The sequence below is a fragment of the Bos grunniens genome, chromosome 13, assembly GCF_055505025.1.
Source record: "Bos grunniens cultivar Pamir isolate PY7600 chromosome 13, Bosgru_T2T1.0, whole genome shotgun sequence".
NCBI classification, from domain to species: Eukaryota; Metazoa; Chordata; class Mammalia; order Artiodactyla; family Bovidae; genus Bos; species Bos grunniens.
In genome coordinates, this window is record NC_141177.1 from 8,335,798 (window position 1) to 8,362,209 (window position 26,412).

The 26,412-nt window shown below is 51.3% G+C and overlaps 1 protein-coding gene across 4 annotated transcripts in view; it reads left to right on the forward strand.

Moving 5' to 3' along the window:
- Positions 1-2,422: 2,422 nt before the first annotated feature.
- Positions 2,423-26,412, forward strand: part of ELMO2 (engulfment and cell motility 2) — a 40,763-nt gene continuing 16,773 nt past the window's right edge. The window contains exons 1-10 of one of the 4 annotated variants that reach the window (XM_086330820.1): positions 2,423-2,495; positions 10,905-11,273; positions 13,754-13,881; positions 14,175-14,215; positions 14,643-14,715; positions 15,060-15,110; positions 18,649-18,830; positions 20,452-20,551; positions 21,640-21,791; positions 24,203-24,281. In XM_086330820.1, the coding sequence (XP_086186946.1) occupies positions 13,804-13,881; positions 14,175-14,215; positions 14,643-14,715; positions 15,060-15,110; positions 18,649-18,830; positions 20,452-20,551; positions 21,640-21,791; positions 24,203-24,281 (756 nt within the window). In that variant the 5' untranslated portion in view covers positions 2,423-2,495; positions 10,905-11,273; positions 13,754-13,803. The remainder of the gene's footprint in view (positions 2,496-10,904; positions 11,274-13,753; positions 13,882-14,174; positions 14,216-14,642; positions 14,716-15,059; positions 15,111-18,648; positions 18,831-20,451; positions 20,552-21,639; positions 21,792-24,202; positions 24,282-26,412) is intronic. The other 3 variants (XM_086330819.1, XM_086330818.1, XM_086330821.1) reach the window with 3 other exon arrangements.

Sequence of the window (26,412 nt, forward strand, 5' to 3'; positions counted from 1 at the left end):
TAAGCAGGGTGATGATATACAGCCTTGATGTACTCCTTTTCCTATTTGGAACCAGTCTGTTGTTGTGTCCAGTTCTAACTGTTGCTTCCTGACCTGCATACAGATTTCTCAAGAGGCAGATCAGGTGGTCTGGTATTCCCATCTCTTTCAGAATTTTCCACAGTTTATTGTGATCCACACAGTCACAGGCTTTGGCATAGTCAATAAAGCAGAAATAGATGTTTTTCTGGAACTCTCTTGCTTTTTCCATGATCCAGCAGATGTTGGCAATTTGATCTCTGGTTCCTCTGCCTTTTCTAAAACCAGCTTGAACATCAGGAAGTTCACAGTTCAGGTATTGCTGAAGCCTGGCTTGGAGAATTTTCAGCATTACTTTACTAGCATGTGAGATGAGTGCAATTGTGTGGTGGTTTGAGCATTCTTTGGCATTGCCTTTCTTTGGGATTGGAATGAAAACTGACCTTTTCCAGTCCTGTGGCCACTGCTGAGTTTTCCAAATTTGCTGGCATATTGAGTGCAGCTCTTTCACAGCATCATCTTTCAGGATTTGAAATAGCTCAACTGGAATTCCATCATCTCCACTAGCTTTGTTCATAGTGATGCTTCCTAAGGCCCACTTGACATCGCATTCCAAGATGTCTGGCTCTAGGTGAGTGATCACACCATTGTGATTATCTGGGTCGTGAAGATCTTTTTTGTACAGTTCTTCTGTGTATTCTTGCCATCTCTTCTTAATATCTTCTGCTTCTGTTAGGTCCATACCATTTCTGTCCTTTATCGAGCCCATCTTTGCATGAAATGTTCCCTTGGTATCTCTAATTTTCTTGAAGAGATCTCTAGTCTTTCCCATTCTGTTGTTTTCCTCTATTTCTTTGCATTGATTGCTGAGGAAGGCTTTCTTATCTCTTCTTGCTATTCTTTGGAACTGTGCATTCTAGTTCCTGAGTTGACCTCAAATATAATCCTTAACCTTGCTACACCTTCAGTTTCTCCTTTGTAAAACGATGAGGATGATAACGTCTACAGTAATTCATTAATAATTAAAAAGGACAGCCTGAATAATAACAGTCTTCTGTGAAGATCTCACAAAGCGATGGTCTACTAAAAGCTTTGGTAGGCAAGGAGTGGGCGAAGTACAGCCACAGGTCAACACCTATTTTTTGTAAATAAAGTTGCATTGGAACACAGCCACCCTCACTGGTTTACATATCGTCTGTGGCTGCTTTCACAGTCCAACAGCACAGTTGAATAGTTTTGACAGAGAGTGTATAGCCAAAAGCATTTACTATCTGGATATTTATGGAAAGTTTGCTGATGACTTCTGCAAGGGCTGTAGCTACGTTAGCTATTACTAAGCCACAACCTCCATGAGCATCATTGTATTCACCAGTAAAAGGGTACTAATAAAGGTCATCTTCAATTCCAAGATGTTTTGAGGATCAAATGAAACAACATATGTAAAACTGCCTTTCAGATGCTTTGCAGAGTGTAAAGTGCCATATAAATGAGAGTCCTTATTTAGTCTCTTTGCTGAGTATCAGTTTCATTATTTCCTCTCTTCGGTGAGCATCTGTAAACGGGACAACAAAATACCCATCCCTCAGGGGGTTGTAAGGATCCCTGAGACAAGACGGTTAAAGCATTGACTTTAGAATCAATCAGGCACAGGCTGGAGTTTTGCTCTGCCCATCACTAGCTGCACGGTCAGGGAACCCATTTAAAACCTACATCGGAGTTGCTGTGCGTGTAAAAGGGAGGCAGCACGAGTGAGGCCCTGGCGCAGGGCCCGGCTCCGATCTGCAGGTGCAGTGACAAATACCACCTCCCACGGGTCCCTACCAGCAGTACGGCTGAGCTGTACCCCTCTGCCTCTACTCCGCGCCCACGGTCAGCCCTGGGTGCGTGTATAATTAGCTCCAGCTCGGTGGTGAGCAGCCGCGGCTGCTCACAGCCTCTGACACGACTGTCACCTCCCACTCAGTTCTCCAAACCACAGTTATCCCACTGCTGTGTGCGTTCCATGCCTGCTGGGCACCCGGCCGAGTGCCATTGGAGGACATCTGAGCCCTCAAAACCTCTGATTTATCACCTGGGACCCAGGCTGTGCCAAAAGAAAAGTTTCGGGGAGCAGGGGAATGTGGGGAGGAAAGGCTGCTTCTTGCATTTGCCGGGGGGCGTGGAGGGGATCCCATTTCTCCAAAATCAATAACCCGAGGCGGGAGAAACAGGCTGCGCCTTTAAGAGGCCTCGGGCAGCCGGGTGGAGACCGGCGGCTCCCTCTTCCCCGCCCGGGCAGTTGGGCCCTCCCTGTTTTGAGTGACAGGCAATCCGCCCAATTGAAGAAAGAGAGCTCAGCGTGACGGCGAAACGGAGCAATAGGAGCCTGGGTTGGCGTGCGCGGGGCGGGGTCCCGAGAGGGCCAGGCAGGCGGGAGGCTTAGCGGAGCGGCGGCTGGGGGACCTCGGCGCGGGAGCTGGGCCTTGGTCGGCGCCCTGGTGAGTGTGGGGCGCTCCTGGGGCCGGGGCGCGCCGGGCAGCGGAGTGGGACCTGGCCCGAGGGGCGGAGGGCAGAGGGGCCGGGCCGGGCCGGGGAACGGGCGGAGGGCTGAGGCCTGCTTCTGCCCAGGGGCCTGGGGGCTGGAGAGGGCGGGCCTGGGCCCCCGAAGAGGTCAGCAGGCCCCAGGTGGGCCCGCCGGGACCGGAGGGCACCGGGTCCCCAAGCCAGATGGGCCGGCTGGTGGGGAAGAGGGCGGAACAGGCCTTGAGGAGCGGCGGCTAGGCCGGGTAGGGGACGCGGGGTCGGAAAGGAGAAGGGTGGGAGGATGGAACCCGGGGGCGAAACGAGATGCTGGGGGCAGGGAGGGGGTGACCGGAGGGGGAGCGGCTGGCTGAGGACTCGATCGGAGCCCGGGAGTGTGTGGGGCTGGGTGGCACCCGTCGGAAGCCTGGGGAGTCTCCCTTTACATCGCCGCCCTCTCCTGCACAAACAGACCCTGCTCATCACCCCGCCCCGGCTACCGGGCCGGCCCTGGAGTCCCCCAGACCGTTGATTTACTGGCATCTCTGCCGCTTCCCCCTCAGTGCAGACCTCTCTCGCCTCTTACCTGGACTGATGCAGTGTTCTAACCCATCTGCCCACGCAGGCGCTGGGGCCCCTCTCCTGTGGGCCTCGCACCGTGGCCCGAGGGATCTTTTCAAAATTCCGTCCAGATCCGTTCCCTGGCTTACTTTGTAACTGGCCGGCTTCCACCTCTTTGCAGGACCACCCTCAGATCCTCACCCAAGCTCTGGAGATGGGATGCCACCCACCTCTCCTCTCTAGTCTCCATCTACTAACCCTTCTTGCTCAGTACTCTTGTCACACTGGCCTTTTCTTGTTCCTGCTACATACCGAGCCCTGGGCCAGATCAGAGTCTGCACCCTTAACCTTCTTTCCTACTCCCCAGGAAGTACCTTCCCCTCCTGCCTTCTTCCAGTCAAGTCCTCTTTATCTTTCAAATCTCCACTCAAGTATCAGTTCCTCTAGAGGCATCCCTGGTCCCAGCAAGTGAATTCCCCGCTTTCATCACCCTCTGTACTTCTCCTTCACGCCACTTGAACAGCAGTTTGACATATATTTATGAACGTATTCATGTCTGTCTGTCCCCCCATCCCCAGGTAGTAAGGTCCACAGGGGAAAAGAAAGGGTCCGTCGTTGCTCCTTGTATTTCCTGCATCTTGCCCAGGGCCAGGCACTGTGAATGTGTGTTAAACATATGAATGGAGGACTTGGCTTTGGCCAGAGGTACAGGGTGTGAGTCGCAGCTCTAATGTCCTTCACAAACTGTGCCAGGCTCTGTGCTCAAGCATTGCTGTCCAGTGGAAATATAATGCAATATTTGTGGTTAAAAAAGTTTTAATAGCCACACTAAAAAAGCAAATGACTTCCGTGGTGATTCAGTGGCTGAGGTTCTGCACTCCCAGTGTAGGGGGCGCCTGAGTTGGATCCCTGGTCAGGGAATTAGATCCTGCCTGCTGCATCTAAGTCCCGGAGCAGCCAAAAAAAGAAAAAGGGGAAAAAGTGAAATTACTTCTTGTCATTTTACTGAACCTAGTAGATTTTCAAAGAATATTCTTTTGACATATAATCAATAGAAAAACATTACTAGTGAGGTATTAACATTTTTGTGTGTTATTAAGCCTGTGAAGGGCTTCCCTGGTGGCTCACTGGTAAAGAATCCACCAACTAATGCAGGAGACATGGGTTCAATCCTTGGGTCAGGAGGATCCCCTGGAGAAGGAAATGGCAACCGCTCCAGTATTCTTTCTGGCAAATCCCATGGACAGAGGAGCCTGGTGGGCTACAGTCCATGGAGTTGCAAAAGAACTGGACATAACTTAGAGACTAAACAACAATAAGCCTTTGAAATCTGATGCGTGTTTTATACCTAGGGCCCATCTCAGCTTGTGATAACCACATATCAGCTGCTCAATAGCCACTCATAGGGGTGTGCAGTGCTAGAAGCTTTATATACCGGCAGCATTTAATTGCCTTAAACCGTTTGAGGTAATTATTGTTACGTGCATTTCACTAATAAACATAATGAAGCTCCTAGAAGTCATGTTGCCTGCCAGCAGTCATCCTAAAGTTTGTGAGCGGAGGAAGCAAGATGGGACCCAGGACCCCAATCTCTTCATCTGGAGTTTGGTCCTTCTGTACCCTGTGCTGCTTCCGGGAGGCACCAGGGGAGTCTGGGGGTGCCAGAAGTGGAGGCTAAACTTCTCCCCCCAAAACGGCACCTGTGGGTCGTACTTACTCTGCCGTGTCCTTGCAGAGTCAGTGTGTCTGGGTGCACGTGTACCACCTATGTAGGTGGCTCAGGAACAAGCGCGTTTGATGCAGTTGAGGAAAAACCTGCAAAACCAGTGCTTCTGGGTCCAGTCACCGCAGCTCAGCGCCTACACCAACTCAGCCTGGCCCTTGGGTCGAAAAATGTACCCAGCCCGCAGCATCTCGTACAAGGTGCCAATTAACAGTCTGGCTGTTCAGTTCAACAGCAGCTGGCTGAGTGAGGTCCCCATCACTGTGAGACCAGGATCTGGGGAGACTGGGGAGTGTGGTCACAGCCCTCATCTTCAGGACGCCAACTGGGTATGCGGAAAGACAAGGCCAGATCACGGAAGGATTAGATGAGCGGCTGGATACTCTGCAGTGTAGTGGAGGACCAGGAACTGGTGTGCAGAGGCTGCAGCAGCTGCATAACGTGTGTCAAGTGCTGGGTTTGAAATCCTCTAGGCTGTGGCAAGGGGTCCTTCGCAGTTTCCTACAGTTCCCACGTAGGTGCTGCCTGACTTAAGCAGCTGGAATTTGTGAACCCATTAGGCACAGTAGTTTTAACTGCGCCAGTAGAAAAGTTTGTTGAGCACCTGCTTTGTGCTAGGCGTTGTAGTGGCCACTGCTCTGGAACTCTGAAGCTCTCCAAGGTTCTGCTAGGAAAGGAATGTTAAGTATTATATATCATATCATCATTATATTATACAATTGTTACAATATTTATTATCTGATTATTATATTTATTATCATTATTATATTTCCCCTCTCTGATTGCCTTAACGTATGTTCTCTCATTCTGTCATCAGTGTGGTAAAGCCCAGTAGATAGGGCTTTGTCATGCCAGGGAAACACAGTGACCGTGCTTTGCAACTTCGTCAAGTTCACAGGGTTGGAACTCCGCTTACTGTGGGTCAGGTACTATGCTTAAATGAATTACGCGTATTATCGTTCACAACAACTTTATAGGGTAGGGTCGGTTGATTGAAATCCCCATTTTACAGGTAAAGAAATTCTGAGAGCTGGGATCCAAATCCAGGTCTGTCCCACCCCAGAACACGAGCTCCTAACCTCAGTAAGTTACGCTGCCGTGCTAGAACATCAGGCTTAGAAGGGACCTCACTTACACCTAGTCCAGCCTCCTCATGTCGATCAGGACCTAAGGCCCAGCGAGGCTCGGGCTTGTGGCAGAGCTGTCGGCCAGGCCTCCCGTGCCCGGGGAGGACTGACCCTGAAGCGCGGGGCGAGGCCGTCTCTTGCCCCTGACTGGCGGTGGGCCCTTGCCAGCTTCTCTGGGCCTCACTTCCCGTATTCGTAAAACAAGAGGCTTGGCCCAGCTTTCCAGCAAGAGCAATGCTGTGCTGTTGGGGTCAGGATTGAAGGAGTCGGGCCCCCAGCCTGGGATTTCAGTCATCCCCCAGGGCTTCTCAGCTCAGCATACCTGCTCCCTACACAGTCTCTGCCTCCCCGCCGCAGCACCACAGCCCCATGAAGGCCGGCAGGACTTCTGATTCATCCTTCTTTTCCACTCCAGTGTCTGTTTCATTTCCGGAAACTGAGGCAAGTGATCTGGAAGCACTGACTCCTACGTCCACCTCGATGACTAGGGATTTGCAGAGTTCTAGGCAACAGCTAGTCCTCTGTCATTAGAGTTTTTGTTTCTCTTTTAAAGGCAGTCAGGTTCAGGGGCATCCTCGAGGGTATTTTTGGTGTGGAATTCCGTGGGCACAGCTGTGTGCCAGGCCCTGTGCCGCCAGCCTTGGGGAAAGGTGGGGCAGGGGAGTAGATACGGACTTGATGAGTCCCTGGCCTCAGCTGGCAGCCTGGAGCTGTGGCTCCCAGCCCTGGCTGCCCATCACAGTCACCTGCTGGGGGTGGGAAGGTGGGTGTTGCAGCCACCCGGGGTGGGCCTGGACGAGGCACAACCAGAGCGGAGAACCACCAGTCTCGAGTCTGGCTCCTCAGACTGTCACGTGCGTGCCAACCAGCTGGGAATCTTGTTTGAAGGCAGCTTCTGGTTCAGCAGGTCAGGGCTGGAGTGGGTGATTCTGCGTTACCTGGGGCTCCCCGGCAGCGTCGGTGGTGCTGGAAGGCAGGTCACAGTCTGAAGAGCAAGAGAAAAGGCTGCATATGCAGTTGTGAATCAGCTGGATCGTGACCCTGTGTAAAAGATGCGAATGCAAACGAGAGCACAGTTCTCTTTGCCTGAGGTCAGAGCACCAGGAAGGCCGCACAGAAGAGGGACTGTTGGGCCTCGGAGCTCGAGGAGAAGTTTGGCAGCCAGACCAGATGGAGGCAGTAACGGCTGAGACCGAAGTACGACTTGGAAGCGTCTGGCAGTCGGGGGAACAGGGTGGTCCACTGGGACATTTGGAGTATCCACGAGGAGGGTCCGTGGTGGGACTGGAAGGAGCCGGGTGCCCTGCTGAGGAGTCTAAGCGCAATTCTATAAGCACGGGGCGCTGCAGAAGTTTTCTAAGCCAGAGACCTGGGTGGTTCTTAGAGTGGGTGTTTCGTGAGAATAAACCCAGACAGTTCCCGTCTTCCCACACCCTTCCTCACCACGCTTGTGGCTCTAAGTCAGTGGCTTTTAACTAAGTGTTGGGTGAGTTTTGTGTCCGACAGAAAAACTGGGGAGAAACCTCAGCTGCCACTGATGCGATGGTCCTTCTAGGTGTTTCTAGCAGTGATTGGCAGAATCCGAGCCTGCAAACCCAGCTTCCCTCCCCGTACACCCGAGTCTCGCCTTCACTCGGGGGTCTGACCCGAGGGAAGTTGAGTCACTTCTCACTTGAGAAGCTGGCCAAGGGAGAAGCCTCTGTGGAGATTGTGCTGTTGATTAGAAAGAGGGTGTGACCTCTGGTCCCCTTTCTGATGCCGTGGGTTCTATCTCAGGAAACAGAAACCAACCTCCCCTGAGCCTCCCCCACTGTATCAAAAGCAAAAGAATGAAACAAAAAAGCACAGTCAGCCCTGGTCCTTAGGAATGAGGGGGGAGGGTGGAAAGCTGGAACCTTCTGGCCTTCCTTCTTCATTCTGAATTCCTTACTAATGGCCAGGGATCGGCTTTCACTTCCTTTCTGCTGGGCTCTCAGTATCCCGCTCCCAGGAGTAGTCCTCCCACCCCACCCCCCCGACGCAGGCGTGGTTAATTGATGGAGCTCAGTGGGGCCTTTTGTAACTGTGCTGACTTTATAAGCACACCTTCCAGCAGCCACTTAAAGAAGGCTCACTGGAGACACGAAGGTCCTTGTTTTCCTCTTGTTTTCCCCAGCTTCGCCTTTGAAAACCTGGGCTTTCATTCTCAAGCCTTATAGTAGAATTATCTTCCCCACATCGCTGTGCATCTCTCTCTTGTTTGGTGGCCTTAGCAGCAGCAGCAGCAGCAGCAGTTCCCCCAGTCATCTTTGTGTCTGTAGTATTTGAAAGGGGGCGGGGTGGGGTGGGGTGGAGAGTCATTTAATTGAAAGGGGTTGATGACTTCTTTGCCCTCTGGTCCTGGATGTGGACCCAAAGCTCCCTCATCCTAGCCATTTGCTGTTGAACTCTGTGGAACTGCCGAGGTAGAGCAAGAGGCTATTTATAACCCTGAGAATTTTACAATGTTATTGAATTGCTTTGACCTAATTTTCGCTTCCTTTCTAAAGTGAAAATGAAAAGAGTAAGCAAAGGAGTGCTGAAAGGGTTCCCCACAAGGAGATCCTTTATCCTCAGGCTGTTTGTTATCGTTGTTGAGTCACTAAGTCACATCCGACTCTGACCCCTCGGACTGTACCCCTCCAGGCTCCTCTGTCCATGGGGCTGTTACCTGGAGAATATCACTCTTCTAGCCTCCTGTCTCCTAATGTTTCCAAGGGAGAAAAGCAGAAGGATGTTTTCCCTCCATCTTTTAACTGGAGTCAGATGTGCTACAGCTGATTCTCCAGTGAGACACATCTGATGTTAGATGTGAAAACACTGGAAATTCTGTGGAGTTAGAAGGTGCTGGGTCATGGAGGGAACACACAGCTGGAGTGCCCGGTGCCCGCCCCCTTCCGTGTGCCACCGGCCCTGGCTTGTAGGAGTTGAAGAAGTCGGAGCTGTTGGATTTGAGCAGATACAGGTGCTCATAATGCTGTGCTAGGTGACGAAGCTGCAGGGTTGGACCTGTCCCCAGGAGGAGAGAGTGGAGAAGAGAGCTGTCTGAATCTAAAGCTGTAATGGGGTAGCCTGGGAGCCTTCGCAGAGCTGTGGACAGAAGGCCATGAGAACACGGGGTCCTGTCCTATTTCACATCGCCAAGACTGGTGCAGAGCGGAAATGACATTTGAGCAGGGCTCTGAAGGTTGCATACGAGCTCTCCTGACAGTCCAAGGAAGGAAGGAAATGTGCAAAGACACAGAGGAGGAGGAGGAACGTGCCCTGCCTCGTGGAAATAACAAGTAGTCCAGGAAGGTCCGGCTGGACCATGACGGACGGAGCCCCGTGCAGGAGAGTGGAGGTCACCTTCTTTAGACAGTGGACTCCGTTTTCTGTCACTGTGGTGAGCTCTTGTTGGTGCAGCCTCGGTGTGCTTCAGCTTCAGGTCCAGCACGCCCACATCCTCCCCGGAGGACCTGCTGTGGGTACAGTGCCCCCTGCTTTCATGTGGCTTTCAAACAGCCAGACTGGCTGGGGTCACATTCTGGTGGTGCTGCTTACTAGCTGCATGACGCTGAGCATGGAGCTTAATTTATCTGTGCCTCTGTTTCTTGTCCGTAAAATGGAGTAACGTCGCACAGGGCTGCTACAGAAGAGAACCAGCTGTGAAGGCCCGAAGCCCAGTCTTTTTTTTTTTTTTTGGCTGCTCTGGGTCTCCACTGTGGCTCAAAAACTTAGTTGCCCCAAGGCATGTAGGATCTTAGTTTCTCGACTAAGGATCGAACCCACATCCCCTACATTGGAAGGTGAACTCCTAACCACTGGACCACCAGGGAAGGTCCCCCTAAGAGCCGATCTTGAGATCCAGTCTGATGTGGTTTCTTTGTTTTTGTTTTTTTGTGTGTGTGGAGATGGAAAGGAGGCATGTGGAAGACCTGTTCTTATCCCGTGTGAACTTCGGTTGCCTCATCTGTCTAATGGGGATGGTGTTCAGGGTTCAGGTGAGCTTCAGCAGTAGTAACACCACAGCCATGTGCGATGGAGTGTAAAGAGGCCGTCTGCACATTACTGTTATACACAGGATGACTGCCACGAAGCCACCGCGTAACTGAACTGTTGTTAACAAGCTAGACTTGTCTAAGTGGGCTTTGCTCTTCAGTGTTCCGGCCAGTGTTCCTTAAAGGCCTGCTCCGTGCCCTGTGCGCGTTAGGCTGCCGTCTATTCATCTCCTTCCTCTGTAAGGCCCGTGGTTTTTGCGTCTCCTGTATCTTTGGCCTGCCGTGGTCCCCACTCTGAAGCTGACTGGCCTGCTCAGAGCCCGTCAACATCCATCTCCCTTATCCTGTGTCTTTTAAGCTCAAGAGAGCGGATTGGATTAGTCTGCGGAGAGTGGGTGTTCACCTTGGTCCCATAGGCTGTGGTGCGGGTGGAGAGAGTGCCAACACACGTGGGCTGCCTGGGCATTTGGGGAAAGGGCAGAATCGCAGAGAACAGGGGCTTACAGTGTCTCTGGAATAGTCCCAGCGATTGCAAATCCCCGTGCTTTCACAGGGATGTGAATTTTTGGAACAGACAAGAATCACTCATGGCTGACTTTAATAAAGAGATAATCAGCCTAGGATATGCCATATGGATCAAAGTGAAGTGTAACTGTAAAATACAGTGATGAGTGTCAGCTTTGTTTAGGAGTTCCAAAATATATGATTGGTTTCTTAGCAGTACCACTGAAGTAAAGGTGAAGATTCTTACGCATAAAACTTTGAAATGGGCAGTCTTCATTTGGAATTCTAAGCTCTAGTTTAGAATCTTAGACTTAAAAGGCACATTACACGTGCTTTAGTTCCACAGTCTCGCCTCGCAGGTGAGAGGAAAATCGAGACTTGGGTGAAAGGGACACGTCATCACCCAGACACTCAGCGACGGAGCTGTGACCAGGTCCCGAGTCCTCTGGCTCTGAACCCAGGTGCTTTCTTCAGCAGGGACCGGCATCCCAGCCCAGCACTCTTCCTCTTGCACCTACACGGCCTGCTGATTTTAAAAAGAAGAAACCAGGGGCTTCCCTGGAGGTCCAGTGGTTAAGACTCCGTGCTTCACTGAAGGTGACGTGAGTTCGATCCCTGGTCCGGGAACTAAGATCCCATATGCCTCACTCTGGCCAAAAAGTTAAAAAAAAAGAAGAAGAAACTAAATTAAATAACAAATGGTCTTAGAGGCCATGTTGTGCATTTCCACATGTATGAAGTATTTATATTAATACAAAAGGCTGCAGGACAATCCATGGTGATACAAGTCAGAAAGAAGTTGCCTCTTGGAGGGCTGGTGGGTGAGAGGCTGACCAGAAAGAGGTAGGAGGGAAATTTGGGGGGTGTGAAATGTTTGGTGTCTTGTTTTAGGTGGGTGGTTACAGGAAGGTGTGTGTGTGTGTTTCTGTTTTTTGTGTATGTATATATATGTGTGTATTTACATATGTATACACACATATATACATAAGCTCTGCATTGTATTTTATGTAATTTGTATCTAAATTAAAATGGTATGACAAGGATACCCTTAGAGAAGGATAAGAGTGTCCTGGGGATCCAGAGATTCATGGTACCATGCCTGCTTTGCTCTGTCACCTGAGCAGAGCATCTCCACCAGGACTTGGGCCTGTTTCTTTTCAGAGATTTGTTGTGTGTCTAGGCACATAGAAATCACATGTGAGAAGTTCCGCCTGGAGCTGCAGAAGATGTGAAAGCTCTCAGAGCCATGAGGCCAGCCCACTTCACCTTTAGGCCTAATTCAGTTGCAGCGAGCAGAAATTCAAGCCAGCTCAGTGGGGGGTGGGGGCGCAGGGGGCGCGCTGGCCAAAGTCAGCTCCACGTCTGTCCCCTTCACCGCTTTTATGCTGGGTGAGCTCGGGTAGCTTAGCCCACTGAGCTGCACTTCTGTCACCTTCAAATGGAGATGTCTTCAAATAATCCTGTTGTGCCTACTTCATAAGGCTGCTGGCAGAACTCAGCGAAGTACGTGATAGCACGTCAAAAACCATCTCTTCTGTGCTGCCGTGTTCTGACGGTGCTGGTAACAGGAATACACCATGTGTGTGTGTTCTGACAGTGCTGGTAGTATAAACACACCGTGTGTGTGTGTGTGTGTGTGTGAGGCCGTGCTAGGTCTTCTCTAGTTGTGGCGAGCAGAGGCTGCGCCTGTCGTGGAGCCTGGGCTTCTCTTGTGGTGGAGCACAGGTTCTGGGGTTCTTGGGTGCGTGGGCTTCAGTACTTGCAGCTCTCAGGCTTGGTTGCCCGTGGCATGTGGAATCTGCCCGGGCCAGGGATCAAACATGTGTCCCCTGCATCAGCAGGCAGATTCTTAACCCCTGGGCCACCAGGGAAGTCCAAGTGCTGGTATTTTTGACAGTCGACTTCTGAAGCAGCCCACCCTGGTCAGGAAATGGTCAGGAAAGCTTCCCTCTGTCTGAGACCTGTGGGATGGTAGGTAAGGGACTTGTACATGCCAAGTCCCTTCAGTCGTGTCTGACTCTTTGCGACTCCATGGACTGTAGCCTGCTAGACTCCTTTGCCCATAGGATTCTCCAGGCAGGAATGCTGGAGTGGGTTGCCATGCCCTCCTCCAGGGCATCTTCCCAAACCAGGGATCGAACTCAGGTCTCTTTAAGTCTCATGCATTGGTAGGTGGGTTCTTTACCACTAGCGTCATGACCTGGGAAGTCCAAGGGACTTGTACCCCGTCACCAAAGAGGTTTGTACTTAGAAGTACTGTGAGAACTGACATCTGTGCTTGGGCTGCAAAAGTGCTGGCATCCATGAATACCAGCGTAGCAACAGCTGTGTTGCATGTTCCAGGAGAGGCAGGCAGTCTCCATTCAGAAGCAGAAATTGCGGGTGCATGGTTAAACTTGGAGGATACAGGAGAAAGGTCTTTTTGATGAAGAGTGAGGCCTCTCTCGAAGCTGCGGGCACGGAGTATAAACACACATTGAAATCATCCATCAGTGGGGCAACTTCCCGCATCAGACCCTGGAGAGAGAACGCTTTAGCTGCTGCCCGGAACGCCACTAAGCTGTCAGTTGCCTAGGAGACTGGTCACGTGGCCCATCTTCCAGGCTTGTTCAAAATGATTTATTTTCCTTTATGTTGTAGGGCAGCAGGGGAGTGGGGTCAGAGGTACTTCTGAAGCCTTGTCCTCCGATAGTGGGGCCTTTGTGGGAGTGTCCTCACCTCCCTCCACTTCTCTTTTGGTGGCCCTTGCCCTGGGCAATTGGGATGAAGATAGCATTTCCTGTCCCGCTTCTCTTCCCCATTTTCTGAACCCTGTGTCATCCCACACGGGGGAGGCTTGAGGGGGAAGGAGTGGCAGCAATAAGCAGGGAGGAAGCAAGGAGCTGTGGCCGGGCCCTGTTGACTCTGGGATCAGGGCTGACCGCAGAGCTGGCGGGGCTCCTTTAACCACCCAGCCAGGAACAGCGTGTGTCTGTTCTTATTGGTCTTCGGGCATATGTTTCTCCCTCCCAAGGTCCCAGGACAGGGCTTTGCAGTCAATATGCTCATTTACCACAGGGCCTTCCTGGCCGTCCAGCTGAAGCGTCACATTGCAGATCTTGCTGCTGGCTTATCTGCAGTGGATAGATAGGTTTGTCCCTTTTCTACTAGCCGATTTAATCTAAAGAGACAAAAGGCCCAAGGAAAGGTTGTGGTGTGATCTCGAAAAGCTCAAAGCAAGTAGTCCTATGTGTTTCTTTGGACACTACCTTCCGATTTTTCAAAATATGTAACAAAAGTGAAAACCGAAGGCAAACCCGTTCTTTCTGATTCTTTCTCCCCAGGCAGCTGTGTCTGTGTGTCTGTCTTGGAGAGGCAGGCCCTATTGGGAACGATGCCGCCACCATCAGACATCGTCAAAGTGGCCATCGAGTGGCCAGGTGCTAATGCACAGCTCCTTGAAATTGACCAGGTAAGCTCTGGAAGTGAGGAGTCAGGGAGTGCGGGGTAGGGGTGTCTTTCGGGGCGTGGACCACTGGCATCAGGAGTAGGAGTCAGCCAAGGCCTGTGCCTGCTCTGGAAGGCTGGTCACCATGGCCTGCAAGAGGCTTCCTCTTCGAGAACAGCTCTCAGAGAAGAAGTCCGTGCTCAGGCGCCAGGCTGAGCCTGCCTGGCGGACCCTCTCACCAGGACCCTGGCACTAGCAGGGTGTGGCAGCTGGTGAAGGATCTCTGCCCCCATCCCCACCACCCTCCTCTCTTTCAGAAACGGCCCCTGGCGTCCATCATCAAGGAAGTTTGCGATGGGTGAGTTGAAATTGCCCCCTGTTGCAGACAGTGACAGACTAAAGACAGAGGGGCACTGCCAGACCTTGAGAGGAATCCTGCCCGAGGACCTGCAGTTAGGTGGGTCCCCAGTCCGGGGCTCCCACGACGGAAGGATCGCTGGCGGGGATGTCCCCAAGACCTGCTGTCAGTCTGTAGGAGTGCCCCACCTGAGATCCTGGTGGGGTCTGAGACCCATGCCGAATTGCACGTGCCACCTTTGTGGTGCCAGTCTCTGCAGAAGGCAGAGGGGGTTACTGTTGACCCAAAGCTTTGTTTTTTCCCTCCCGTATATCACACCGGCCACCCAATCCCTTCAGCAGCTCTACTGAAAGTTTTTCATTTGCAGCTTCTAGACAGGCCCCCAGGTATGTATGGCCAAAGAGGCTGCTGTTTTTCTCTTACGTAGGTGGTCATTGCCAAACCCGGAGTATTACACCCTCCGTTACGCAGATGGTCCCCAGCTCTACATCACCGAACAGGTTAGTACAGGGACTCGCTCTCAAGTGAGCAGCCCGAGGCAGTGGTGCCGATGGCCCTCAGGGGGCTTCCTCTTACTGGGGTGAGAGCCGCTCCCTGGGCAGGTCAGGGCGCGTCAGCCCTTACTCTCCTCTAGTGGCTGGAAAATGTGGCTTCTGCTTCCTGAGAGGTGCTCGAAAAGTGTCTTAGAAATTCGTGGCCAAGAAACAAGCAGGAGGAGAGGGCCTGACTGAGGAGTGTCAGTTACAACTCCTTTAAAAATGGCAGAAGGTTCTTGTTGATTCAGCTCACTTGCCCAATTTTAATATTTTCTCTTAGCTGCTCTTTGTTTCTCTTTGCCACCCAGACTCGCAGCGACATTAAGAATGGGACAATCTTACAGCTGGCTATCTCCCCGGTAGGTATTCTGCTTTCCTTAGGAATTCTTTTATCTGTCAGGTGTACGTGAATCCCTGCCGTGGGCCAGACTCTGTTCTAGAAAGTAAGACTTGGAGGTGAAAAATGCCCGTCTTTACTCTCACAGCCTAATGGGGAGTAAACAAATATAGTATAAGGCCTTCTGGGGTCTGGAGAGAAAGTTGCTCAGGGAGCTGTGGGAACTCAGAAAAGGGCCCGCCTGACTCAGCCTGAGGAGTCCCAGAAAGCCCTTCCAGAGGAGGGGACATGTGGTTCCGGTGTTGAAGGGTAAGCAGGAGTCAGCTGAAGAAAGAGGAGAAGGAAAGGTACTCCATGCCCAGAGACGTGCCTTGTTAGGTGGTGCGGGAGTGGGTGGCCGGGGCCCGTAGCAATCAGTCGGAAGCCAACAGAAGGTTCCTCAGTGGCCTTCTTGCAGGTTGGACTTTATCCAGAAGGGGGTGTGGGGACACTGAAAGACTTTAAGCGGGAAGCAATATTTTATTTAGATTTATATTTTAGAAAGATGACTTTAGAAAGTGACAGTATGGAAGATGGCAGAAGGCATCTTCAAGAAGCCAATGAGCAGTGTTAACAGCCCGTGAAGGCAGTGGCCATGGAGATGGAAGGGTGGGCGGGAAAAGTGGAGGTGAGCTTGGCGAAGAAGCTGGAAGGAGCGAGACAGTCCACACTGGCCCCCTGGTTTCTGCCAGGGCAGCCCTTCCAGGTAGCTGAGGAGGCATCTAGAAGGTGGGAAGGAAACAGGAGTTTGAAGCGGCTTAGGAGCCGAGGGCAGGGGCAGCGTCAGGATGGAGGGCGGCGTGGTCCGCAGTGAGCAGAGAGAAGGGAAGCTGAGGACAGAAGAGCCGTCTGTGGGTCTGGGAGACTGGTCCCTGGCCGGTGGCAGCCAGGCGGCAGTGCGTCGACTTTCCGAGGCAAGGACCTTCCACTCACCGCATTATCAGGAGTATAAAAGGGTTTAAAAGGAAGTAGATAGAGAAGGTTCCAGCTCGGGGATATGGAGTTGAAAAGATACACTTTCTTAAAAAGAGGAGAAACACTCGTGTATTTTAAAATCAAAAAGGTTTGACAGAGAGCCAGCGAAAGGTCTCCCTCCCACTCTCGTCTCCTCTGCCTAGCTCCCCACCTCCTCCGACCCGTCAGGGTTGTTACCTTCTCTGGTGGTTTTTCTGTGTCCTTGAGAATGTTTTCAGATAGAAGAGACAGAGGTTGCCAGCGCGGGAAAGAGGGGGCGAGTGACCGGACAGGCGGGACCTTGGTGCCCACAGGACGCGAGGGGCCCACCGCCCTGACTGCTCGGCCAGAGCAGGACCGGTGACATGGGGGTGGCCTCAGCGCGTCTGCAGCTTCTCTTGCAGCTTTTCGTGTGTCTTGTTACGGACATGTAATGGAGGGCGTTCCTGGCCCCTGTTCCCTTGGTAACGTGAGTGCCTGCTCCGTCTGCACAGTACCCGCAGCTGCTTTTTGCTGAATGCCTGGGTTTAGCTGAATCCTTTCACATAGGGTATCATGAGATGAGTACTCTCTATAGCCCCATTTTTCAGATCAGGAAACTGAGACTGAGGTTCAACAACTTGCCAGTTGTCGACACTCAGGACAGGTCAGAGCCGCATCTCAGACCCAGGTCTGGGAGCCGCAGAGCCAGTGTTCACGGCATCTCTGCCTCCCACTTCCCTCCCTCTCGTTCTTCTCGTTCTAAGGACCCCATCTCTGCCCCAGACGCTCTGCCAGTTTAACATGACAGCCTGGGAGCTGTGTCCTTCACAGACGTGCCCAAGCGTTTTCCGGGCCCCTGCGCAGACCAGGTGACTTTCCCTGGAACAGGAGCTGCGGGAGGCGGCCACCCAGAAACGCCGTCTCAGGAGGAAAGTGAACATTTGGGGTTGGAAGGTTCTGAGTGTGGTGCAGGCCAGTGCTCTTCGAATCATTCTGTCCCGTGGCCCTTTCTTCCGCGCTCATGTTCTCCACTGTGTCCTCAAGAGCTGTGCATGGTTGGAAGGGAGAGACACGGGCAGCCTGACTCCTCGCCAGTGGAGAACGGGGGCTCCGGTCACTTGGGAGAGATGCGGGCAGCCTAACTCCTTGACAGCGGAGAACGGGGGCTCCGGTCACTTGCTTTAGCACTGTAAGAAAAATTAAGACCCCGGGAGCGTTTTTGCTCTCCAGACTCTTCCATTCAAACCGAGACCATGAAATTAACACACAGAAAATAGAGTGATGAACCAGTAAGATGTGAGGCGCTGGCTGTACAGTTAAGAAGTTCAGCAACAGGAAGGACCCGTGAACACGGGAGGAGGGGTCGCAGTCGTGTTTGCAAGAGGAGGCAGGCGCTCCAGGGGGGAAGGGGCCGCCTGCTCAGGGCGCCGCTGGTCCTTTTCTAAAAGCTGTCTCGAAATTAGCTGCTGCTTGGCATTCTTAAAGTTTCTCCAGGGCTAGCACTTTGAGGAACAATGATTTGGACTTCTGAGAGAAAGTAAGTGTATATATATATGTGTGTGTGTGTATGTATATATATATATATATATGTATTGGGCTTACCAGTTTCAGATTGAAAAAGAGACCTTAGAGGTCATCAGATTGAATTCTCCATCCAATGCAGGAATTTCTCCGATAGCACTTTTGACAGATGTCATCCAGATTTTCCTTGATTGCTTCCAGTGACCAAGAGCCCAGTACTTCAAGAGACAACCTCTTCCGCTGTCTGATGGCTTTAGTTAATAGAGAACTCTTACGGGTACCGAATGGGGAAGGGGGTGGGGGAGGGGTAAATCAGGAATCTGGGATTAGCAGGTAAACTACAAGGTCCTACCGCATAGCACAGGGAACTAGCTTCAGTATCCTATAATAAACCATAAAGGGAAAGAACACGAAAAAGAATGTATGTGTAGAAAACATGTGACACTTCGGTACACACTAGAAACTAACACAACATTCTAAATCAACTGAAAGTCAATTTAAAAAAAGAAAAACTCTCCAGTATTGATTGAACCATTATCTGTTGATTCATTGGAAAAACCCTGATGCTGGGAAAGAATGAAGGCAAAAGGAGAAGGGGATGGCAGAGGATGAGATGGTTCGATAGAATCACTGGCTTGATGGACATGAATTTGAGTAAATTCCGAGAGATAGTGAAGGACAAGGAAGCCTGGCGTGCTGCAGTTCATGGGGTCGCAGAGGTGGACACGACTTAGCAACTTAACAGCAGCATTCGTCTGTCTCTCTATGACTTGCCATCGGTAGTGGATTGTCATCTCTCAGATCTCTTATGTTCCATCTGTGGAACTCTTTTTAATACATAGACCAGAGTGATACAGAAAGGATACACTTGGCTACAGATCTGTCTTGACCTACTGGTGATTCCCTGATGGATCCAATAAACATTTATTTGGCAAATATTAAGCAGTGTGAAAAGCTCTTTCTGCCTTGGGCTTGAGAGTCCACAGGGGCCCCTGGGAGCTATTCACAGAGCAGTGACCCACCATGGGGAGCTGATGTCCTGTGTCTTGTCCTTGGTCCCATAGTCCCGGGCTGCACGCCAGCTGATGGAGAGGACCCAGTCCTCCAGCATGGAGACCCGGCTGGACGCCATGAAGGAGCTGGCCAAGCTCTCTGCCGACGTGACCTTCGCCACCGAGTTCATCAACATGGATGGCATCGTTGTGCTGACGCGGCTCGTGGAAAGCGGAACCAAGCTCTTATCCCAGTGAGTGTTTCCGAGGTCTCGATAGGGGAGTCTCAGATCTACGACACTGCGGGGCATCCCAGTCTCTTCCGTTGAGTCAGACGCGCTTGTTGGGCTCCATCTGCGTGCGGAGCAGCATGCCAAGCGCTACGGTCCACACAGGGGTATAACTTGTGGCCCTGAGTCTCCTAGTCTAGCTGGGCTCTCACAAATTCAGAGTCGGGACAGAGCAGCCCTGTGCTAAGTGAGAAGTAAACTCAGGGCTGAGGATGTTGGGAAGAGAGGTCAGCTCGCAGCTGCAGTCGTTTCTGGAAAGTCGATGTGACGTGATGGAGGTTAATCAGCAGGCTGTCCGTTATCAACTAGAATAGGTCTCTGTCTGTCTATTCTTAACCACATCCCACGTCCCTCCCTCTCCAGGCACCAGCCCCCATACACCGGCTCCTTATACACAGACGTGTGTGGCCCTCCTCTGTAATAGCTCTCCCTCGCCCCTTCGCTGTCTGCCTGTCACCCGTTTTCACGGTGGGTGCGTACTTTGTGATACTCCAGTGCTAAGGGGAACGTGGCGGGAAACTGCCCTGTTGATATCAGCAGTGGATAAACATGTTTAGTTTGTCTTCTAAGCCCATGGAACCTAAGCCAGCAGAGAGGGAGTCAGAAGTCTTCTTTCAGCTGATGGGTCAGCTGTTGAAATTTCTTAGCCAAACTGAGCAGCTCATCTCAGGTATTTTAAGCTGTGGATTCTCCGGCTGCACGAAAATCCTGAAGCCTGTGGCTGCCGTCAGCACCGACCCGGGCGTTCCCAGTCTCCCAGGAGTGCAGGGTTTGACTGGCCGTGGTTCCCTCCTCTTTAAAATGGAGGTGCTACCCACCTGGCTGTCCTGTCCTGAGGAGGATCGTGGGTGAGATGGGTCAGAACATGTTTTGTAAACGCAAACTTGGTCTGTAAATCAGAGCGCTAGCACGCCATAGTCCAAGGCGTAGCAGAGTCGGACACATGAAGGGACTGGGCCCGCACATGCAGGTATGGGTGCATAACAGATACAGTGTATACAGAGCAGAGAAGGGGAGAAAACATTTCAAGCCTTCCTGTCCGTCAGCACTCTGGTCAGGTTTCTCATGCCTTATCCTGTCCTCACTGCAACCCCGTGAGGTTAACACTGTGAGAAGAATTCCATTTTACAGAGAGAGAAATAGAAGTCTGAAAATTTTAGAAGTCTAAAATTTGCCCAGCTAGGAAGTGGTCAGACAGGAGCTGAAACCATGGGCCAAAGTTCATGCTCTTTCTCCTGCATCCTGCTGCCTCCTGGCCTGAAGGCGGGCTGGGACGCAAGCTCCCTTGGGCACCCCACCCGGTGTTGTGGTTTGATGGGCATTTGCTGGACGGGAGGTGGCCGAGGGACTGTTTCCCTGAGATGAGGAAGCCTGGTCGCCCAGCCGCCTTCCCCTTGGTGATACTAGAGATCCGGGGAGGAATCCGTGTAGGCATCGGCGTCGGCCAGGCACCGGGCCGGTGGTGTCTGCAGATTTCTCGCGTGGTGCTTACGCTGAACCCGTGCCTGCTGCAGCTCCCTTCACTCCCGTGTTCCCCGGTTCTGAATCTTCGTATCGTTTTGTGTGTGTTTTGCACATGTCTCAGCTACAGTGAGATGCTGGCATTCACCCTGACTGCCTTCTTAGAGCTCATGGACCATGGCATTGTCTCCTGGGACATGGTTTCAATCACCTTTATTAAGCAGGTGAGGCTTCCAACCTTCCTCCCTCAGTCACCAGGTGTCCTCTAGGCTCGAGGGGAGATGCAGGCCACACAGCTGCTCCAGGGAGGGTCGGCCTTCTAGCCCCAAGGCCAGGTTTTTCATCCTCAGGGTCTGGCCTTCCTGTGGCTCCTGGAAGATGTACCGAGACTTTGTTATACTCACAGGGCCTGTGCTGAGAAGGTGGGACTGGGCTCCCAGAATCCATTGTGGCCAAAGTGGGATTGGATTGTCAGTGAGACCTGCGGTAGCGCCAGCCAGCCCGCCAGCCCCATCCCTAAGTCTCTTGACTGCTTCTTGAGCCCTCCCTCTTCTTGGGATTTAAAAAAAAAAAATGTTCATTTCATTTGCCTTATATTCTCTTACATTTACTAGTGTGCCTTCTGTTTACAAATCTGCAGGCGAGCCTATTTGTCAGATGAACTCAGTGTGGAGAGGAGAGACTTCTAGTTTTGTCCTTCTTCTAGAAGAAGAGGCAGTGTCCAGAAACTGAACTGAAAACCAATAAATGATATCTCAGCTGATCTAGATTGTACCTGTCATTGGCTTGGGACATTGAGAACTTCCTGATGGCTGGAGACACTTAGGCAGGAGTGCAGTGACCATGTGTCAAGGATATTCTTATGGGGACTGAGCAGAGAGATTAAATTACGAGACTTGGAGGTCCTTTCCATGTCCCTGAGTCTCTGCGTGTGTACAGGGACAAAGTGTACGTCAGGGGAACAGCACATGGCGAGCACACGAGGTCCCAGGATCAGGAAGACCCTCTGCTCCTCACACTCAGCCCTTCCATGCCGAAACCCTTGTTTCTAAAAACAAGGGATTAAGTTCTTAGGTTTAAGGAAACACAGTTGAGTGGATGCTGTCATTTGAAATCGAGTTATGCATTATCCATGCCCGGGACTCCCTGGCACCCTGGCCAACACAGCAGACACCACTGTCACCTGGGGGCGACTGTCCAGAAGTGGGCAGCACACCTAAGCAGGGAGAGTCCTGGGTGGGGGCCGGGCATCTGAAACCTAAGCCTTCAGCCCTCACGGGCTTCCTGACCGCCTCACCCTCTCTGGCTCTAGATCGCGGGGTACGTGAGCCAGCCCATGGTGGACGTGTCCATCCTGCAGAGGTCCCTGGCCATCCTGGAGAGCATGGTCTTGAACAGTCAGAGCCTGTACCAGAAGATCGCGGAGGAGATCACTGTGGGGCAGCTCATCTCGCACCTCCAGGTGTAAGTGTGGCCCTGCCGCGCCTCCTGCCCGGCCCGCCCCCCAGCCCTCTGCCCTCCTCCCGCCGCACCTGTATTCCCAGGTGCTGGGCCGCTTGTCACTCGTCACCTCTTCCCTGCTACTCACTGCCAGAACTCCTCCCATAATTCAGAGCTGGTCACGTCACGCTCCTGCCTGACACCCTCTGTAACTCTCTTCACCTCTTAGGATAGCATGAAACTGTCCCAGTCCCTCTCTGTATCACCATGGTGCCAGACAGAATTAGATGCTTTCTCTTCTATGAGCGCAAGAGTCCCTGTTTGTGTCTATGACGATCATATTTACATGAAATACTGTATTTTTTATTATCTGTCTCCCGTTTTAAACGTTGAGTTGGGAACAGGGACCAGTTTTGTATCCCTTGTTTTAAGTAGAAGCTCTGTTAGTATTTGTCGAATGAACTCTTGCTGAACTAGCAGCGTGCGGTTGAGGGTAGCCAGAAGTGTCTTGCAGAGCATGTGTTCCAATTCAGGCTCTACTGCAGACGAGGTCTCTGCCCTCGGCAAGCTAACTCTTCTGGCTTCAGTTTCCGCACCTCTGCGCTGGGGTTAATCCCTCCCACCTCTCAGGCTTGGGAGGATCAAAGGAGAGAAAAGGTCTAGTGTAGAGACCGCACAGGATAGGTATTCATTCAGGAGAGGTTTTTTTGTTGTTGGTCATTGTTTTTTTGGTTTTGTTTGTTTTTTAAGTTTATCCCGTCCTAAGACATGTAACAGATAGTAAACAAAATCTAAAGACAGATGAACCCTTAGGAGGCTGTTCTCCCTTCCCCCTTCTTTTTTCTTCCCTTTCTGCCATTCCACCTAATTTAAGGGGCCTGGACTTTCCGAAAGCAAGGATGCTGATACTGCTGACACCTTCCTACCTACTGCCCCCTTCCAGCATGTGGGTTGTTGACTGAATACCCTTCCGGTTCCCGGGGAAGCCAGAATTCCCAGACTCGGTTGTTTTTAGCAGCCTTTTCTTCACTCAGCTATGCTCTCAGCCCAAACCTTCCCACGAGCCCAAGTGAAAAAAAAAAGCACAAGAAAATTTGCAACTCTGATTTCTTTCTCCTTGTCACTTCTCTAGGGGATTCTTCAGCCTCTGTTTTCATGCCCCAAAAGCCAAAAAGGTTGATTGAAGTGAGGGGACATGATCAACCCCAGATGGAGAGTTCTGATTTTCCTGACCTCAGAGTTACCTCTGTTTCTTTGTTTCTGAATTGGAATGACCCAATCACCTCCTTAGGGAGGAGAGAGGAGCTAGGCGTTTCTTAGGGGTCAGTCTGTGAATATTTTCAACCCATTGCTGTCCCTGGAAGTCATGTCCGCTGCTGCTGGGCTGAGGGACGCCTCGTGCCCTCAATCAGACTTCCAAGACGCCCCCGCCTGACCTGGGAGCCCAGCAGCCCCTCTGGAAAGAGCCTCAGAATGCAGCTGTGACACAGCAGGTGGAGAGTTCTCATCAATTGCTGGGAGTATGAGATTCCAGAGAAAAGTGGTAGCTACTGTTTATTTAAAATAAAATATGTTCACAGTTGAAGACTTCAAAAAAACAGAGAAGCACAATAAGGGAACCGTTTGCCCATTATCCCACCGCCAGACATAACCACTGTTAACATTTTTTTTTACCACCCCACCCTCGAGGCATGTGAGATCTTAGTTCCCTGACCAGGGATCAGACCCACGCCCCCTGCATTGGAAGTGCAGAGTCTTAACAACTTGACTGTCAGGGAAGTCCCTAACATTAAATTGACTGGCTCACTGGTCTTGTCTTTTCTATGCATGCTTGTAAAAAAGTTGGAATCTTACTACACATACTTTGTGTGCCTTGATTTTTTTTTTAACAGAGTAATAGGTCTTGAACATTTCCCATGTCAAAGAACCTTCTAAAAGGGTAGTTCTTAATCTTTTTGCATCCCAGATGCCTTTGAAAATCCAGTAATGGTTATGGACTCTCACCTCCCTGGAAAAACTGTCACATAGTCAACCAGATAAATGGAATAATGGCTATACCGTTTCTAGGGTGTATGGATACCCTAAGCCCATCCCTAACCCCAAATGAAGAACCTTTGTGCTAAAACAGTGACTGCTTAGGATTTTCATATACATGAACAGAGCTGCTCCTGTGGACATTCACATTATTTCCTATTCTTCTTTTTAATAGTACTTTGATAAAACACTTTGCCAGTAACTTGCACACAGCTCTCTAATGGCTGTCTTTGGATAAATTCTTCCTGCTTGAATTGCTGGGTCAGGGGCTGTGCCCTGTTTTAAGGCTTTTGATCCTTGGCCTCCGATTATTTTATGACAGTCTGCGAGTGATTGTTGTAAACCATCTCTTGCTGTTCAGTCTGCTAATCTCCCTCTGCCTTCTTTCTCTGTTAACACAGCTCCAACCAGGAGATTCAGACCTACGCCATTGCACTGATTAACGCACTTTTTCTGAAGGCCCCTGAGGACAAGCGACAGGTCTGTGGCAGCCTTTTCAAGCTTTTCATTTGGGCTTTTCCGAGAGAAGACTTCTCACCCAGCCAGTCAGGGACTTTTGGGGGAGTCCTTCGTCCTGTCCCTCTGTAGCCAGAGCCCATCAGAGTGGCTTTGCTAATAAGGAAGACCCCAGGAAGACCAAGGAGGGAGACCACCTGGGTCCTAGGTCAGGGCAGGGGCCTGCAGACTTTTTCCTCTCAAGGCCGAATAAATATTTTTTTCTTTGGTGGGCCTTATGGTCTACGTGGCAACTCTTCAGCTTTCCCGCTATAGCCAAGGAAGCCTCAGACAGTAGACAGCAGGGGGGTGTGGTGACTGTTCATAAGACCTTGACATCTCATTTGGCCTTAGTGTGGCTACCCCTGGGTTAGAGGATCAAGAAGCAGGGAGAAGAGACTCTCCTGGCAGCCCTGCCAGGTCCTATCCTTGCTGAAGGAAGCAACAGTGGAGAGACTTAGCTCAAAGTTTCATGTCTGAAGATCCTCTCATCCAGATTCTAAATTTTTCCCTATTAGTTAGCTATGTGACATGATGCAAATTGCTCTACTTCTCTGAGCCCCGGTTTCCTCACCTATAACGTGGGAGCAGCATCTGCCCGATTCATTCATAAGGATGTCATGAGAAAAAGGCTGTTTTCCCAGGGAGGAAACGAGGGACGAGCGGGCCAGTGGGGCAAACGCTGACCTCAGAGGCCAGAGCCCCAAGGCCGAGTGTTTTTCTCACCACTTCTGGGCAAGTGCTCTGACCCCTCCGGGTCTCCACTTCTCTTTCTGTAAAATGCAAGGGCCAGGTTAAAGGATCTGTAAGGGCCCTTCCAACACTGCCGTTCTTGATTTCTCTGGTCAAAGCCCAAGAGAGGTACATAAGAAAGGCTTTGTAATTTTCGGTCAAGCCCCTGGGCTCAGTAAGTTGGAATTCCCGTGGGATCATGTCCTGAGGTCTTGGAAGGTTCTGGTGGGAGGACCTGGAGCATCTGTGGTTCTGTCTGTCCTTGTCTTTCTTGGATGGCTTGCTCTGTTCATCTCTTCCTCCCTAGTCCTGTTGTGAGTGTAAGCCGAAAGCTCATTCTTCCATCTGCTTCTCTCTGTGCTTTTTGCTTTCTGCCGGCAGGACAAGCACCTTAATCCGCTAGACCTGCCTGTCACTGTAAGTAGCACTGCCGTGTGGAAAGGGCCCCGCTGTCTTCCAGGTGGGGAGGTCAAAGCCAGGCAAAAATCTCCTGATCTGATCAGGCGGTTCACGGAGCTCCAAGACACAGGAAAAGGTTGTGTGCTATAAATCTCATTTGACAGGGCAGGGAGGGAAGCACTGCGGATCACAGTCACCTCAAGGATTAAGGAAGGGGCTGCCTGCCCCAGGGAACATGGCCCAGTCTGTTCTTTGTAACCTGCCTTCATGTGGGTCTGTCGTTCAGCTGGAGAAGATCAGATTCAGGAATAGCCTGTGACTTTCATCTGGATGATCCCAGATGCATCGCCTTCCTGCTTGCGGTAGCAGTAGTAAAGGGAAATGTGTGCCCTTCTGGATGCTTACTAGACCATAGCAATTGGAGAAGCTTTAGACGGTTCACAGAGGGAGTTTGAATGCTCATTTCTTGGTTAGAGGGAGCTCGGAGAGGTCAGCTCTACAAGGATATGAAAGACAGTGAGTGCTTTCTCCCGCTCTCCCCTGCCAGCACCGCAGAGAAATCTTTGGTCGAAGGCCTTTATACTCCAGTAGCAGATCACTGGCAATTACCCACTGTCGACAGCAAGGTTTAAGCTCCATAACCAGCCTCCCATAGCTACTGAAGAAGTTTCTAGTCCACCTTCTTCCTCTGCCAGCCAGTGTGTGCTCGGGGGACACAAAGTAAAACTTAATGTTCCTGGCAGCGTCAGCCGTTGGGAATGTGGCCAGAAATCTAGAAGCAAGAGAGGCCTTCCAGCTCTGAGAAAGATGATTATCTGTGGAATTAAATGGAGGCAGTTTAGAAAGTGAAGTCATACGAATTAACATTATAAGAAGTGATGGCTGACACTGGAAGGAAGAGACGAAGAATTATGAAAAGCTGTCCAGAAAATTAAAAGCATAGTAATCTAGGCGCATTTTGTTTAGGGGAAAATAGCTTCACATT